Below are 16,743 nucleotides of genomic sequence, written 5' to 3' on the forward strand. Positions count from 1 at the left end.
TCCTTATTAAGGCCCAGGCAGGGATTAAGATTTTGGACAAAAGGAGAACAAAGGAGGGATTGTTAATCCTTGCTAAGGAATGAGTGTTCGAATGGATTAAGCGATTAACAAAGCTAAAAAAAGTTTTTTTTTGTTTTTTGAAAAAGCTAAAGGAATTAATTAAAGTTCAAACTACAATTGCACCAACCTTACTGTTATTTTGCGCGGGCCGAGATATATAAATTATTAAATTTATTGCAACTGTCAATTCATGAAATATTGATCAATAATTATGAACCGCTTTTCCATTGCATATTCAAAGTCATTTAATTATGCGTCTCTAGGAGGTATTTGATTATTTAACTTTTGACGCTTTTTACCCTCACTATTTCATTAGCTAACACAGGATATAAGAACAATCATAGATCTTTTGATTTAATAGTACTTCATCCAGTTCACCACTACCAATCCTTCAAAAGTAATTTTGTATTTAAATCGCATAAATTTATTTCACTTGCTAAAGGTTAATTTGTTAAAAGTAAGGCGCCTATCATTAATTTTACCTCGTACATCATATTTGTACATGAAGGATCAGTTTAACTTTCCCTTCACAAGAAACTGACAAAAATAATCAATACAGTCCAGAGAAATAAAATATATGTATATAGTACCAATAACTAAGGGCGGGAAAATTCACGTGGAAGGTTTACAAATTATATATAAAACTTATTGTTCATTCATTAATTGGAGGAGACCGAATCGTCTGCCCTCCGGGGGCATGCAGGAAATTCCTGCTCCCAGAGTCTCTGCGAGTGGGGCCCCATTTAAAAACAGTAACAATAGTTAAATCCTTAAACAGTAACCGGTTTCATCCTGCAGTGACTCTGGGGGCAGGAATTTCTTGCACCCCGGAGGGCAGACGATTCGGTCTCTAATTGGAGATGATTTAAGAGCTCTAGCGGTGCTCGTGAAAAAAAAGTTAAATACAGGAAAATCAGCCATTTAGAAGCCACCATTAATTGAACAATTTTACAAGAAACATCTTTTCTCAGTACAAATCGATTAAATCATTTGAACATACCCATATTTACTCAAAACACGAGCTATTTTACTTCGTCTTTTTATTGTACGTAACAGGAACGGTACTTTAAGACAAAACACTCCTTACACTCGTTCTTCGACTCAACATGTCTTAACCCTAATTTTAAAATTCCAGAAATATAATCTAAATTGCACACCACACAAAAATTCATAAGCTTATGCAAGCAAAATTACCAATGCAAAGCATGTAGACAACTTAAAACAGTCAATGTAATCAAATTACACTGACTAGCTAGCTAGGCCAAACTCATATCCACCATCCTCCTCCTTTTTGGCCGATCAGAAGCGGTGGCCATTTGCCGGTCAACAAGTGCCCTAAGTGCATCCCTCAAACACTCACCACTGCCTACCGGCACCTCATCCTCATCTCTCTCTTCGTTATCTCCTCTCTCTCTAGCAACAAGCAACACACTCCTAACCCTACCCCCTAATGTCGCAATCTCGGCTCGTAGTGTTCTCATTCTTAGACCATGTAATGTCTCGATTAATTCAGGAAGTAGGTCAGCCCGATCGTCACAACAGACTGATGCTTCAAAAATTGTCGGGACTGTGCTGGCAGTACTGCTAGAGTCAGAGGTAGAAGGGAGAACTACAATTTCATCATGTTCACTCGGAAAGTTCTGGTTCTTCGGGATGGTGGCAGTGAGCTGTTTCAGATCTCTTACTCTTTCGACTGCTTTAGCTAGTAAGGAGGCCTTGTCTATCTGTAGAGATAATGAAAATGGTAGAGGTTCAGTGATAAGAAATAATTCTAATGGTAATTTAAATTCCTAGAGTAGTGTTTTTATATTGATTAACTTCTTTACTTTTCAGAAACATGGACATGAAAATAACCAAGAAGATTGGTTTGCATTGACCTCAAAGGATATATAAGTATATATATATAACTGCTATTGCTAATTTCAATGTTCTATAAAATTTCTCTTGCAGTGAATATAAACCGAAACTTGCAAAGTAAAAGGGTACCCATAGAGTGTGAAAGCTAGAAAAAAGAAAATAAATTCTATGGAGGACCATCTGTTAGTAACATCAAATTAGTGCAAAAGTGTATCTTGTATATATATAGTAAGAAAAAAGGTTATCAGGAACAAGGGAATGTTAAATCATGTTTAACATTTGTTTTTAATATTTTGATCATGTTTATATCATGAATTATTATCAAGAAACAGAAATTTCATATATCTTCAATAAAGATTAATTTAACTAACGAGAAACAATGGGGATATATAGACCCTTAGAATAACCTAAAAGCTGCAAAACAACATGTCAAAAAAACAAGTCAATAGAAAAGACGAATTCAAAAACTGTCAGAGTTAAACCTTGTATAGAAAAATAAAAACCATCAGATCGATCACACAGGTATTCAGTTCGTAATTTCTGAGGCAAAATGTTCCTCTCTTTTCGTTTTATTGAGGAGAGGTGAGGCAAATATTCAAGAATTTAACTGGGGACCGGAGTCCTAGCAAAGGAACCCTTTTCAAATAAAAGCTAAAAGCAAAATTAACTTCTTTTGACGATGAGAGTAAGAAAAAAAAGTACAACTGTCAGAAGAAAATACAAAAAAAAAATCAGATCAAAACTAACAATGGAGGACAAACTATATATCGATCAACTGTTAAAGTATCGTAGCTTGCTTTTTAACGAGACAGTTGTAAAATCAGGTTTTAATTACCATGTGAAGAAGCAAACTATATATCATGAATCTAGCAAAGAAAGTAAAACCTAGCTATGAGAGAATCTTTACAAGAAAGAAAAGAGATACAAACGAATCGAAGGCTGAATCAAAATGTTGTTGGTAATAAGAGACATTTGAGGTTCACTGAAACATATACAAAATATATTATAAGCAACTAAACAACACTGAGAATATTTTGCTCACGTATACATTGTATGCGTATCTAAAGTCTTGTTAAAACGAATATTATGTTGGTGCAAAATTACAAGTAGTGAATTTAAATTTGGTCTTCATATATATAATGATTATTTGATACTTATTTCTCTTTACAAAAAAGTTAAGTACCATGTAATAATAATTAATAATTACGAAAATTAGAACAACCTTTGGATCACAAGCAAGGACAGTTCGCAACCTATCAAGATGGGATTTGATCCTCTCACGGCGGCGCTTCTCTGCCTCACGGTGATTTCTCGAGGCCAGTAGCGCTCGGTCCACTGGATCTTGCACTGGGCTGGCTGACGTGGCCCCTGGGTACTGGTCGAGTGATGACATGGGGTGGTGGTATAAAGATGCCATGAAGTAGGCAGGGAGATTGGGTGGGATTGGAGATCGAAGCCTGTCTTGGCCACCGCCATGTAGGGATAGGTTTTGCATAGCTGAATGTTAGGTAAATTAGGTTTTCAGAATAGAAGGAATGGATTTGATAGGAGAGAGAGAGAGAGAGAGAGAAAGGGGGGATGGGAGGTGAACTGGTGAAGTGATGGATAAGATAGTCTAACGAGGAGGGGATAAATCGAGAGAAATAAGATGGTGCAAGAAGGGGCCCACGTTAACGCGCGTGGATCGCGCGACAGAGAGAGAGGGTCTGAGGTGCATGAGTTCATGAGTGCAACTCTGAGCACGGGAAGAGACGCTCTGGATCTTTTGTGACCAAGGAAAGGAGTCTGCTATTCCATTGGATGTCTCTAGGCCTTCTTTTGATGTCTCTGGGCCTTCTCTTGATGCACGTAATTAACGTGGCGTTCTGTTATGGGCTGTGCTTAACGGATCATTGTATAGGCGTCCAGTGATTATATTTGGTACTCATTTCAATTCTTTTTCTTTTCTTTTCTTCTTTTTTGAAATGAAACTCATTTCAATTCTGTTCTCTCTAATGTACAGTATTTGAAAATTTTCATATAAAGAAATGTGAAATTTTTATGAGGATATTACATATTATGATATTTTTACGAGGAAGTTGTTTATTTTAAAAGCTTCTACGAGCACATCACTATAAATCTTCCTTTAAATTAATTAATATGAAACCCTAAGGTAAATGATGAGAATATATGGAGAGGTGGCAACTTGAGATTCAATTGAAAATAATCCTCATGATTTATATGAATTCGAATCAGATAATCTATATGTAAGTCAATGTTTGAATTCGACCTGAGCTCGATGTACACGTATGTTTATTAAATATTATTAGATTTGAATCCAAATTGTGATGCGAACTTCAACCTCAAATTAAATCCAATTATAACTGAAAATCATAGCCCGATTCATTTGACATGACACCTCGACAACTCGAATTTAATCCACAAAGAACTAAATTATTATTCAATAATATATTTATCGCAATAATAACTCAAACATCATACCTAGTTGACCAGATCTTGAACTTAACCGACCTGAAACCCAGATAGATCGAGATCCAACAGAGTTGGAATTTGACTGACTTCAAAATCCGACACAATTTGAACCCGAGTTATTCAAATTCCAACCAAAATAATTATAAATCTGAAATCTCAATGAGTTTTTTTTTTTTTTGCATTTTGCATATGAAGACACCTCTTAATTGAGGGTTGAAAGAGAGATGAGACTAGCTGACATAACTACTCAATTAGACAAATTTGCATGGAAAAATTAGATTGAATCAAATTAAATAATGTGAGGAGCAGTTTGAATAAAAATAAATAAAAATATTATGATTATCGCTTGGACTTTGCTTTGATAATAATATATATTTCTAAATAAATTAAATTTTAGGATAATATTTTTTCATCTATTTTTCTCTCATTTTTTTTTACCAACTAGCTAGCTTTTTTTTCTAACTATAATTATTAATTCTAACTATCTTTATTTCTTCCCCTCTCTCCCTTCCTCTTCCACCTCCACCTCCAGTACCGCCCATCTCTGCCTCTGTCTTTGCCTCCCTCTCCCCTCTTCGCCTCTCCCAACTCCGCCTCCCTCTCCTACCTCCGCCTCTCCCACCTCCACCTCCACCACCGCCTTCCTCTCCCATTTCACCTCCACATCTGCCTCCCTCTCCCACCTCTGCCTCTGTTTTTCCATCGATAAATTTCCTCCCTCTCCCCCCTCTACCTCCTCTTTACCATCTATGCCTGCTGCTCCTGCTCCAGCGGACATTCTGTCATAGATTATCCACCACTCCATCCTAATCAAGCACGCCTCCGTCGGGTCAGAAGTAGTATAATTCATTTTGTGTTCAACGTGTATGAATGAATACTTGAATACTAATTATGTCTCTGTGGATGCCATTAATCCGTTTCGTGTCTATGTTCCTCTTCATCATGAAGTAACTAGTTTGTTTGCAAAGAACAAAACTTCATTAATGGTGAATTAGGCCAGTGCGTACCAAGTACTAAGAAATGACATAATTTAAAAAAAAAAATAGAGGTGTATGAATGAATACTTGATGTCTTATGTATGAATACTTCAACATGTATGAATGAATATTTGATATCTTAGGTATGAATATTTTAACGTATATGTATGAATACTGTTGGGGTTTCGGGGTGGTATAACCAAAACCCCTTTTAGGCTTAAGTTGCGGAATGACCGTAGAACAAAAATTTCTACGGCCAACTTAAGCTCAGGATTAAACGGGGTATGTCAGGAAACTTTCCAAGGCGGTCCACCTTCAGTATTCCTTTGGCATCAAAACCCAATTTAATCCTTTTACAGATCTACTCCATGATTGATTTCTAAAACTTTAATCTACTTACAAATTAAATAGATTAATATAACATATTTATACCTTGTTTCCAAATCACAGTTGGAATGCAGACCGAGCGAGTAGAGCCTCACCAGGGAAGGAATCGACTCGGAGTATCACACGTGTGATACCTCTATCGGTTATCCACCAGGACTAACCGGAGAGCGGTTTATTTCTTCTGCCAGAAATACCGTAAACCACGGAATTATGCAAAAACACTATTCACGGGGAAAAGACGAAAACCCGTAAACACGAATTTTCGGTTGCTCAGTTTCATCAATATGCAAAACTGACATACCGCTAAATTCGGTAAAACACTATTCATCGATCCCGTAAATATTCTCCACAACAATCCGCAAGATTATACGTCAACTACGTATAACTTTCTTTTCTCAACCGAAACACTATTTGGGAGAGAAACCGAGAAAGAGAGAAAATACTGATTCGTTTCTGCACGAAAAGATACATGTGAATGTGCATATGTATATATGTGAATATATATATATCTATATGTGAATATATCTTTCTCTCTCTACCCCTCCACCCCTATTTATAGTGTTTAGATTCGGTTGCAAAAGACCAAAATGCCCTCCAAGTTCGGCCTATTTACAAGATATGCCATTGACACCTCATCCTTTTATATGTGAAATGACCAAAATACCCCTTCCACACCCTTCCACATTCTTCTCCATGCTTCTACACATGCAAGGTGGCATAGGTGTGAAATGACCATTTTGCCCTTGTGGATAGGATTGATGACATGTCATCTGGATAGGATCAATGACGTGTCATGCGGATAAGCACGAATCTGAAAAGACCCGAATGCCCTCGGCCCGAACACAAATAATATTCGTATAATTATTCTGAACAATTATATATATATTTTTCTTTCGGTTATTTGTTTCGGTATCGATGACGTGTCATCTGGATAGGATCGATGACGTGTCATGCGGATAAGGACGAATCTGAAAAGACTCGAATGCCCTCGGCCCGAACACAAATAATATTCGTATAATTATTCTGAATAATTATATATATTTTTCTTGCGGTTATTTGTTGTTTCGATAATTTATACAATGTGTCATGCACATTTATAAATTAACCGGTTAACTTTTATACAACGTGTCATACACGTTTATAAATTAACCAATGTTTTTGCTTGTTATTTTTACATAACATTTATAATTTAATTATAACACGTATAATTAATTATAACCATCTTAATATTAATTATAATCAATTTATAATTAATCAGTAAGATTCTCCGAGTAGCTCCTATATGGTGTGACCCAATAGGATCTGTGTTATGTTGGTAAACAGAGTTAAAACTGTTTTAACTTCTGTTAGTCATGGGTGGCATCTGGCAACACATCATGACCATCCAATTACACAGATGATGCTGTACTGTACAATATCACGATCCAGTAAACAATTTACTTGTGTCTGTTCTTCTGTCTCATAGCTATCAGATTAGTTTCAAGGTAGATGTGTGTCATCCTTGCTAACTTAATCTTTTCTTGATCTTGAGCAGATTATCAAATATAATTACTCTTGTAATTATACCGCTAGCAGATAATCTTACTCTATCAAGGGGCCCAGTGATGCTATAGCTCGTATAGAGATACGAGGGACAAATAGTATTCTTGGTAAACTATCACTTCCTCAGCTAAGCTATATATATCGAAATGCTACCGTTATGACTGCTTTTTACGGACAGCGTTAGATAACACTCACACATATATATTTCTTAGTGGGAACGATAAATACCTCATACTGTAGAACGTGACACTGAATGAAAACATAAATGACACGAACACAATTCTATTTAATGTTTCATTCGGGGTCTGTCAAATACCATGTTTCTAGAACATGTATCTATGTGATTAAAATGACATCTCGTGTCAGGTGGTTTGTAAAACTTAACCATCTTTTAATCCACATACTAACCTTATCACGGTAATTAGTGTTCCTGCTAATTACCTTGGTCAGTGACCTTTTAAGAGTATATATCATCTATATTATGGAGTTTCACAATTTCAGTCATGAACTCGAAATGATCCATAAATTCAATAATACTCAAGGCAACAAAATGATATATAAATAAACATTCAATTCATGAACAAAGCTTTATGATAATTTATCGTATCATTGACTTCTAGATTATTACAAACTAACAAATACTTGATATCTTATGTATGGATACTACAACATATGCGTATGAATACTTCAATGAAGTATGTTTTATTTCTTTTAAATATATATTTTTTTGTGACATTTCAATTACATGATTTGTAACATTTGATATATTACTTTGAGTGAGTCTATGGTACTATGCATATCACGGGTTGTTACCGTGCTACGGCTCTATATTCGAGTTTTCAAATCTTAACAGTCGATCCGAACCGTTCATCTTGTTCTCCATATTAATATGTGTTTGGAGACCAAATTTTACATTTTTTGAAAATTTTTTACTATTTTTTTTTAGATATTTAGAAAATCACTTGATCTGAAAATTCTGGACCATCCAAAAACAGTGATTTTCAATAAATCTAAAAAAATAGTAAAAGAATTTCAAAAAATGTAAAATTTGGTCTCCAAACACATATTAATATGGAGAACAAGATGAACGGTTCGGATCGACCGTTAGGATTTGAAAACTCGAATATAGAGCCGTAGCACAGTAACAAATCGTAATATGCATAGTACCATAGACTCACTCTATTACTTTTGTTTCGACAGTGAAACATGTGGCAACTATTTTACATTTCCAAAAAATAAAATTGAACTAGAAAGCAATAAAGCAATGTTGAATACTATTCAGCTACTCTCGTAAAATTAATCGAGTTATGCACATATGCTTGTAATATTCTTGAATACATGAACTATTTACACTCGATGAGGTATGAATATTTGTATAATGAGGTATAAATACTTGTGCATAAGACAACTTAAAAGTATGTCATCATGGATCTCATTTGAAAGAGAAAATTGTGTAGCAGACATTCGTGGTTTTAGATTTGTAAAATTTCTCACAAATCATTAAAAATATTGGTTAGATTGAACAAAGAAAAAAAAACATTTCTAAAAACGTGTAAAAGATGAGTGAGTGATGTTTTCATTTTTTTTTAAATACTTGATATCTTAGTTATAAATACTTGATGTATTATATATGAATACCTGCGCGCACGAGTTGTAAAATCTTTCAAATATTAGACGGTACTCAAATAGTAAGTGGTCCCCAAGATAGTTAGTAGTTACTCAAGTAGTTAATGATTTGGATAAAAAATGAGGGAAGGTTACGAAAAAATAGCTAGTTGCTCCCTAAATTTTAACTATAATAATTTTTTATGAAGGATATTATAAACAAGTAAATTTTGGACATAATAAAAATTTAACACTAAAATCCTATATAATAAAAGGCAACATGATCAAGTACATGAAATTTCTAACTATCGCCCAATGTTATTCGATATAGAGGACACTTTATTTATTTTAAAATTTATATACGATTCATTTTTTTTTAAATTAGTGTCTTTAAATGTCTATTTAAAAATTTTATTGATAAAAATTAAATGACTATAATTTCTAAATCTACTATTTCAATATAATAAAATTTTCTATACTATTTTAATATTTTAATCTTATCTTAATCACTCTAATATCTTAATCATTTCGCTCTATGACCGGATTCTTTTTTTCGATCGCGGCGCTCCTGTCAAAATTCTTGATTTTGAATCGCCAAAATTTGCTGAGTTTCAAATATAGAATTTATCTTTTTATATGTGTCAAGATCGTACTAATGTACTGGGCAAAATTCGGACGATTTGCCCCCACAAGAACAAAGTCTTTTTCCAAAACAATAATTGCGAAAAAGAAGAAGAGGACTTTTCTCAAAGAGTAAGTTTGGATGACACACAAATAACGCTAATTTTAGGAATAACTGTTATTCTTAGCGAGCTATTCTCACTATTTCACGTTTAGGTAAAAAAAACGTTATTCTCAATACAAGAAATAGCTCGGGTTAGCTGCTATTCTGCTATTCTCTGAAATATTGGATTAGCGGCTATTCTGAATTTGGAATTAGCGAGTTATTCCGAGCTATTCTTTGTTTAATATTGGGACACGTCGCTAGGTTGGGCCTTGCTTCTAAAAGTAATCTGGAATTCAGTACCGGAATAGCAGGCTGAATGGGCCGAGCTGGAATTCACATTATACGTAGATTGAATAGATTCGACTATAATCGGATGGAGCAAGGAGAACATTCGAAATGATGGTATATCAGTATCACCGACTCTGTAGACCATGTTCATCGTACACCACTTTCTCTTCCTCTTCTCCAGTCCGTAGTCTCATTCCTTCAGAACCCCATTAAAAATAACCAGCTATATCCTGCTTGTAAGCGAGAGAGAGAGATAATGGCGGCCGCACTGAGACCAGCGATCCTTCGCCACCTTCGAATCCCAGCCCAGGCGCAATCTCTGACCATGGACCGGTCGGCTCCGATTCTGTCCTCCCTCATGAACCGGATCCGATCCATGTCTTCGCACGGAGACGAGCACCTGACACACGAGGAGGTCGTTGAGCGTGTACTTGATGTCGTCAAGTGCTTCCCTAAGGTCGATCCGTCCAAGGTATGGAGAAAACCGTAGTTCCTACTTCCATTCTTTTATTCGTTGCAGATAAATTGGATGAATTTGTTATTTGTTGCAGAGCTGATTATTTCGAAATAATACTGCTTTGTGCTCAAACTTGAGCTGATTATCGAATTAATATTCGTCCTGCAACATAGTACCAGTTGTTTGGTACTATTGTTGTTTTGGCTCTTTGATTTCAATGAAGTCAGTGGGAGGATACCCACTTTTATCAAAACAGAAGTCTTTGGTTGCATACCAAATTTAAAAGATTGCCTGATGCCTATCACTGCCTGAGTTTTTAATTTACTATTTCTGCTTTCAGTTGAGAGGAACATATTATATGAAACAATATTTAGTTTGTCAAAGTACAAGGTCTATCAAATGCTATCCTTCGCTGAATATTTATGTTCTACTCCCAGTAACGCATGAGACACAATATCTGCTTTGCCTCTGTTACACATATTAATTATCATCTGCCAACCTACCCACTGGTCCTTTTACAGTTTCACTCAATAGATTCGGCAATGAGGAGGGAACAGATGCCCTCTATTTCGGTGCTTCATCATTGCCCATTCTCTTGTTTTGTTTTATCAACTCAGAATTGAAACTTCAAACTTCAAATAGCAAACTAAACTGTTGACTAAACATGTCAGAGTAAATCATTAGTATTAACAGTTGTAAAATGTCAAGTTTTTTTTATAAGATCAATCTCTTGATTTAGAACAAGCTTAAGGATTTGAATTTACCATTTGCAATTTAGATTTCATATGTATAAGTTTAAAATAGAAACGGGCAAAGATGGGAAACCTAAATAGTGGGCATTTGATCCTTTTCAAAAATATTCCTTCCTCACTTATCTCTAGATAAATGGTGAAGAATGGAGGGGCAGCTTGGCTATTTCTTGAAGACTTCGGTGAGAAATATTGTCTGCTGATTATATTTCTTATATTCTAGAGGGCTGTAGTTAGCATTTTTGCTTTTCATGGATTTGTATATTTTATTTTTTGCTAGGGGCATGAAAGGAAGATTTCCTTCTTTTACAAGTAGCATTTTTCTTTTTCCAGATACTGAAAATTTCCCTTAGTCTATCAGTGAACCAATTTGCAATTTTGTTTGGATGACAGTATGAGTTTCTGTGAATGAAAATTTGGCCTGTGCTATGGCTAATACCCTGGTTTTGCAGTTTTTCCATGGCTTTATATGCAACTATTTAGTTGTCTAGTTTACATACTATCCTTACAAAATGGTTTAAATGGGAAGTGTGTGGCGTCTGAGCAGAAACATGTTTGGTGGCTGTAAAAGGCTAATTTTGATTTATGCTACTACTTCAATTAACTAGTATTAACATTATAACTTGACTTAAAGGTACTCTGAACAAATATTAGAAATTAATTGTTTATGACAAGATTATTCCATTTGTGTAAATAATTAACAACATCATCATAGTTTTCAATGCTCTTAAGAGCTAAGATTAAAACAAAAAGAAATATAACAAAAACATAATAAGTCAAAACTAAAATCTGTCACAAGTAGCCTGTATAGCAGTTACTGTATACGAGCATTGCCTTATTGATATATTATTAAGTTATTAATAATCCTCTGCCTTCTTCAGGTGACCCCACATGTGCATTTCCAGAAGGACCTAGGGCTTGACAGCCTTGACACTGTAGAGATAGTGATTGCCTTAGAAGAAGAGTTCAAGCTCGAAATACCTGACATGGAGGCTGATAAGATAGATTCTTGCCCTCTCGCAATTGAATACATAGCTAACCACCCAATGGCCATGTGATCTGATTCAACAGTAGATGCTCCTCACTTTTCCTTAGTTTTTGTTTATTTCTTTAATTTCCAGCTTATGACATTGTTGAATTTCTCCAGGCATGGAATAGTGTCAATGGAATAATTACCTGTATGTTTACAGAGTACCTTTTTGGTCTGCTTACAGCTACCTGTTTTGGGATTGAAAGCTGCATATAAGAATGTCGTTTCTGTTTTGTTGGCTTGCTTAGAAATTTTCTTCACATATCTTGGTGCTATTTTTGAACAAGTTTTATTTTTAACAATTTAAGGCCCTTTAGCCTCCTTTACATTGATGTTGATCCCTTTAGCCTTAGGGCTCTTAATTAATCTATAATAAGCATACTAGATACACGAATAAACTTCACGCAATGCCCGTGCTGTGTGTCTCTCTCTTGACCCTTCTTTTCATGAATCAATAATCATGACCAACTGCATTTAGCGGCCTTGATTATATATATTACACGATAGCAGCCGATGTATGTCTGAACAGAGTAAAGGTGCAAGCAGATGGGATACTGAGCGGATAGTGGTAAAACCATATCTGTATCTGCATTTATTTTAGGATACGGATATGGTTCGGATATTAGATGAATACGTTCGGATATGGATTGGATATCAAATATTCATAAATATATACATAAATATTTTCATAATATATATTAAACTATATGGTGGTATATATTTACTATTCGGATACAGATAATTAAAATTCAAACCATATCTGTATCAGTATCCGTTTGCACCCCTGGTACAGAGTGAAAATTCGCCTACAACAAAAGATACGCTGGTATCATAATTTTTTGGTTCCCCAAATCATCACTTCTTTTTACCTCAAGTATTCTTTGTTCTTCATACTACAAAAAAAAGTTCAAATTTTAATCTCTAAAATCTACTATAGAACAACAGAGCGTGAATGTTCAAGTCTTAGTATGTCTAAGCAAGTTTTAAGTTTCACTTCTCAATAGACTAGACGCAAAATAAAAAATCAAATTGTTTTCTTTTGCAATTTTATGCTGTTTAATAAGTAAAAATTGAACTACATTCTCCCATCACTTTTAAAAAAAACCATTACCTTTCTCTGCTCCACATTTGATAATCAATACCTAGATCTAGTTGCAATACATCCCAAATGAATCAGAAGACAATGAGAAAGCACTTGGAATTCCAATTAATACACCACCATCATCTTTACTACCATAAAGTTTACCCGGTTACATTAAATCAGTAACAGTAACAAATTTCTACATCTCACCACATTCAGCTATAGAACACACTAGCTTGGGCTTGTTGTTGGGCCCAGTTGCAACATTCTCTATCTTTCGCACAACCAAGAGGCTCTCTCCCAGCACCCTCTGTATAAGACAGATGATCAATGAAAAATCTATACGATAATAATTCAGAAGTTATTTCCATTCAATTTTTGCATTGACCCTGTCAGATCCCAGGATTAAAAATTACTGGTATGAAGAGGTTGCATACTGGACCAATACAATTGGCTTGTTTAGTCTGAACTGGTGTCTTAAACACACATGGGTCAAGCTAAGCTTAAAAAACTAGGTTTGTGCTTGTATCACAAACAAAATTCGTACTGTCGCAGTATACGGATGACAGCTGGTAAGACGTAGTAAATTTCTTATCTTCGGAAAACTGTGAATGAAATAAAAATATGGAACTCACCCCAACAACAACATGCTTATTATCAAGCCAGTCACACTTTGCACATGTTATGAAAAACTGCAACCACAGTAAAGGAACAAAATAGATGAAAAATAATTAAATTCTGTTAAATCAAAGAGCTTTATGTGACATCAATTTACCGTTATATGATAGTAATTAGAGATTAACACAACAAACACCTTCATATGATAATAGATTGTACTAACCTGACATCCATTGGTGTTAGGCCCACTGTTTGCCTGCAAATGAAGAAACAAGAAACTAGTTAAAAAAAATTCAGCACATACTTCTAAATGAGATTTTACGAGAGATGTGACTATGTAAAATTTTATAATTTTTTTAGTTTGTTTCAAACAAAATTGAGTCCCTAAAATAAACGATCCTAGTTTAACTGTGATAGATTAATTAAGCGTATTAACTTTTGGTCTCTTAATCTTGTATAAAAGAAATTCAGAAGTGATAAAATTTTAAGTGGACCAATCTTTCGTAGAAAAAAAAATCAACAATATGGATCTGACATTTGGACTTTCAATTTTGAAATATAAGTGTAAAAGAGAGGTTATGGCAGTTGATGACACTGGAGCCCTCCATCATGGTGAGGAAGCTTGAAAAAATAAAGAATTTAAAGTAATTCATTGGGGAAAAAGTAAGTTCAAATACATACCATAGAAAGCAAGCCAGGCCCAGTATGCTTCGCCACAAAATTTTCATCATCAAATTTACTTCCATAAATGCTCTGACATCCACTGCCATCACCCTGAAAAGTTTTCATGTTTTAGGCTAAAAGATATAGATTCGACCTTCGGGGAAATAGAGAAACTATGAAAAAATTGAAGGCTGATAGATAAAGTATGAGAGAGACCTTAACAAAATCACCAGTTTGAACCATGAAATCTTTGATTACTCGGTGAAACTGGCACCCCTTGTAACCAACAGGCAAACCCCCTTTCCTGAAAAAGAGATGACCATTGTGTAACTATATCTGGTAGCTTCTCACTTCAAAGTTTCAATGATAGTTTCATAAAATTCATGGCTACAGAGTTGATCACCGGCCAAAAAAAGAACATACAGAGCCTAGTAAAATAAATACGGGGCAGGCTCGATACAGTACAGGTTGGTTAATTCTTGCTTGAAAGTGAAGCTTTATCAATTTATTTTTCAATTTTACCAATGAATCTACATTTTCATGCAAATAATCTCCCAGAAAGATAGCTGAAATAGTATAACCGGATGAGCTAGAGTGTAAAATGATTACCTATACTCGCCTGTGCAGAACTGCCTGTGGCAAAAGGGAGAAAAACAAAATTTATAACCATCAGATTCAATGAATAAGGGAGTACAAAGGTTACATCTAATTTACATAGAGACAAGGTAAACATTTCCAAAGTCATTTAGATAGGAGCCCGTGACAACATCCTCTACGCCATAAAGTACAAAACTACAAGCCACTACATTTTCCTAGAAAACCATAACACTTAGGCAAAAAATCAACATATGTGAAAAAGCAACAACACAGACAAATTAACCAGTACTAAAGTAAAAGTATCATCAAATAGAGAAGGCTGCAATATGATGCATAATTGTTTTCTAATTTCTAACCAATGTAATAGATTTGAGATTTGAGGTGTGCAGACAAATAAAGAACTAATGATAATTTTGCAAGTACCATCACATGAATAAATGTGAAGAATTACAGAAGCATGTACAATGAGAAATATGCAACATTTGTAAAATGCACGAGTTACCTTCTTAATTTAATGTTCATACGAGGTCACTAAGTTTGTCAAATATCACAAATTGATCATCGAACTTTGATTTTGTTCCAATGAAACGATCCATCCAAAACAAACAATGGTGCAGTAATGCGGACATCATTTTTGGCTGATGTGGACAGCATTTTGTTGATCAGCACTCCTTTTGTTTTGGATAGAGAAGCAACAACAAGATTATTGGAACAGCTAAAATTTGAGCTGCTTGTGGTTGTGGAAGAAAAAACAAATTTTTGTGGCCAGTGATATTTGGCCAAGTTTAGCAACCTCCATTTTTTTTTTCTAAAACAGGTTACAGTACAGGCAGTATGCATTAAGCATGAACAAAAAAAATTCAAGTGCCTAAAAGAGACAGAATCCTTTCCGTATTTACACACATAAGCTAGAACAAAACTGCGTAAATATAAAGGTTTTCTGGGGGGGGGGCATAAACGCGACCTGAAGTTCTCGGCAGTTTTGGGAGCAATATCAGCAAAGAGCTCCATCTTGATTCGACCAGCTGGAATAGACCCGATCGTCACATCAAAGAACACTATTGGGTTTTTAGGGTTCGTAGGCCTTTGATGCCACTCCACCACTACCGGAGGCGCAGATGGAACCGGTGGCGCCATGGAAGCCACTCCCGTGGTGGTTGCGGTGGAGGGAGGGGTGGATGTCATTGTTGGAGCGAAAGAGTGGAAAGAGAGTTCGAGAGAAGAGAGAGGCGAGAGAGGGAAAAAAAAAAACCAAAGGAAGAAAACGAGAAAAGCCAAGGGTTTGGTTTGGGTTGTTTGGAGCTGTGCAGGTGAAAACAGCCCTTCAGTAGTTCAGTCCGACTAATGGCCCATTAGTGACGCCTTGGCGCTGGCGGTTAACAAATCCTTCCGTCTCTGTAAATTAGTTGATCATTTTTATTACTTTGTTTTCTATATTTATCTGCTATATATATTATATTTTGTCTTATATTATTTAAATATTTTTAAATCAAATTTTATAAAATTTTATTAATTAACAATAAAATTAAGTTGAAATAAATTTGTTTGATAAATTAATCATTTTTAATAATTATAAGTATATACAATTATGCACATAACTTTAATAAAAATACAAAATTATCTACAAAATTTT

At 35.0% G+C, this 16,743-nt stretch overlaps 3 protein-coding genes across 3 annotated transcripts; 1 reads left to right on the forward strand and 2 right to left on the reverse strand.

Annotated features, from left to right (window-relative positions):
* Positions 1-1,109: 1,109 nt before the first annotated feature.
* Positions 1,110-3,529, reverse strand: LOC144544837 (transcription factor bHLH106-like). The gene is made up of 2 exons (XM_078293381.1): positions 3,140-3,529; positions 1,110-1,784 (listed from the first exon to the last, which is right to left on the reverse strand). Exons 1-2 carry the CDS (start codon positions 3,410-3,412, stop codon positions 1,317-1,319), a joined length of 741 nt encoding a protein of 246 aa, XP_078149507.1. The 5' UTR covers positions 3,413-3,529; the 3' UTR covers positions 1,110-1,316.
* A 6,500-nt stretch (positions 3,530-10,029) lies between these two features.
* MTACP-1 (mitochondrial acyl carrier protein 1) lies at positions 10,030-12,388 on the forward strand. The gene is made up of 2 exons (XM_078293388.1): positions 10,030-10,387; positions 12,003-12,388. The coding sequence occupies exons 1-2, from the start codon at positions 10,172-10,174 to the stop codon at positions 12,177-12,179; spliced, it is 393 nt and encodes a 130-aa protein (XP_078149514.1). The 5' UTR covers positions 10,030-10,171; the 3' UTR covers positions 12,180-12,388.
* A 781-nt stretch (positions 12,389-13,169) lies between these two features.
* LOC144544854 (Cyclophilin-like peptidyl-prolyl cis-trans isomerase family protein) lies at positions 13,170-16,415 on the reverse strand. The gene is made up of 7 exons (XM_078293393.1): positions 16,075-16,415; positions 15,123-15,146; positions 14,730-14,817; positions 14,532-14,624; positions 14,074-14,106; positions 13,868-13,924; positions 13,170-13,542 (listed from the first exon to the last, which is right to left on the reverse strand). Exons 1-7 carry the CDS (start codon positions 16,293-16,295, stop codon positions 13,432-13,434), a joined length of 627 nt encoding a protein of 208 aa, XP_078149519.1. The 5' UTR covers positions 16,296-16,415; the 3' UTR covers positions 13,170-13,431.
* Between the last annotated feature and the right edge of the window lie 328 nt (positions 16,416-16,743).

The sequence above is a fragment of the Carex rostrata genome, chromosome 2 (genome assembly GCF_964058835.1).
Source record: "Carex rostrata chromosome 2, lpCarRost1.2, whole genome shotgun sequence".
In the NCBI taxonomy this organism is placed as follows: Eukaryota; Viridiplantae; Streptophyta; class Magnoliopsida; order Poales; family Cyperaceae; genus Carex; species Carex rostrata.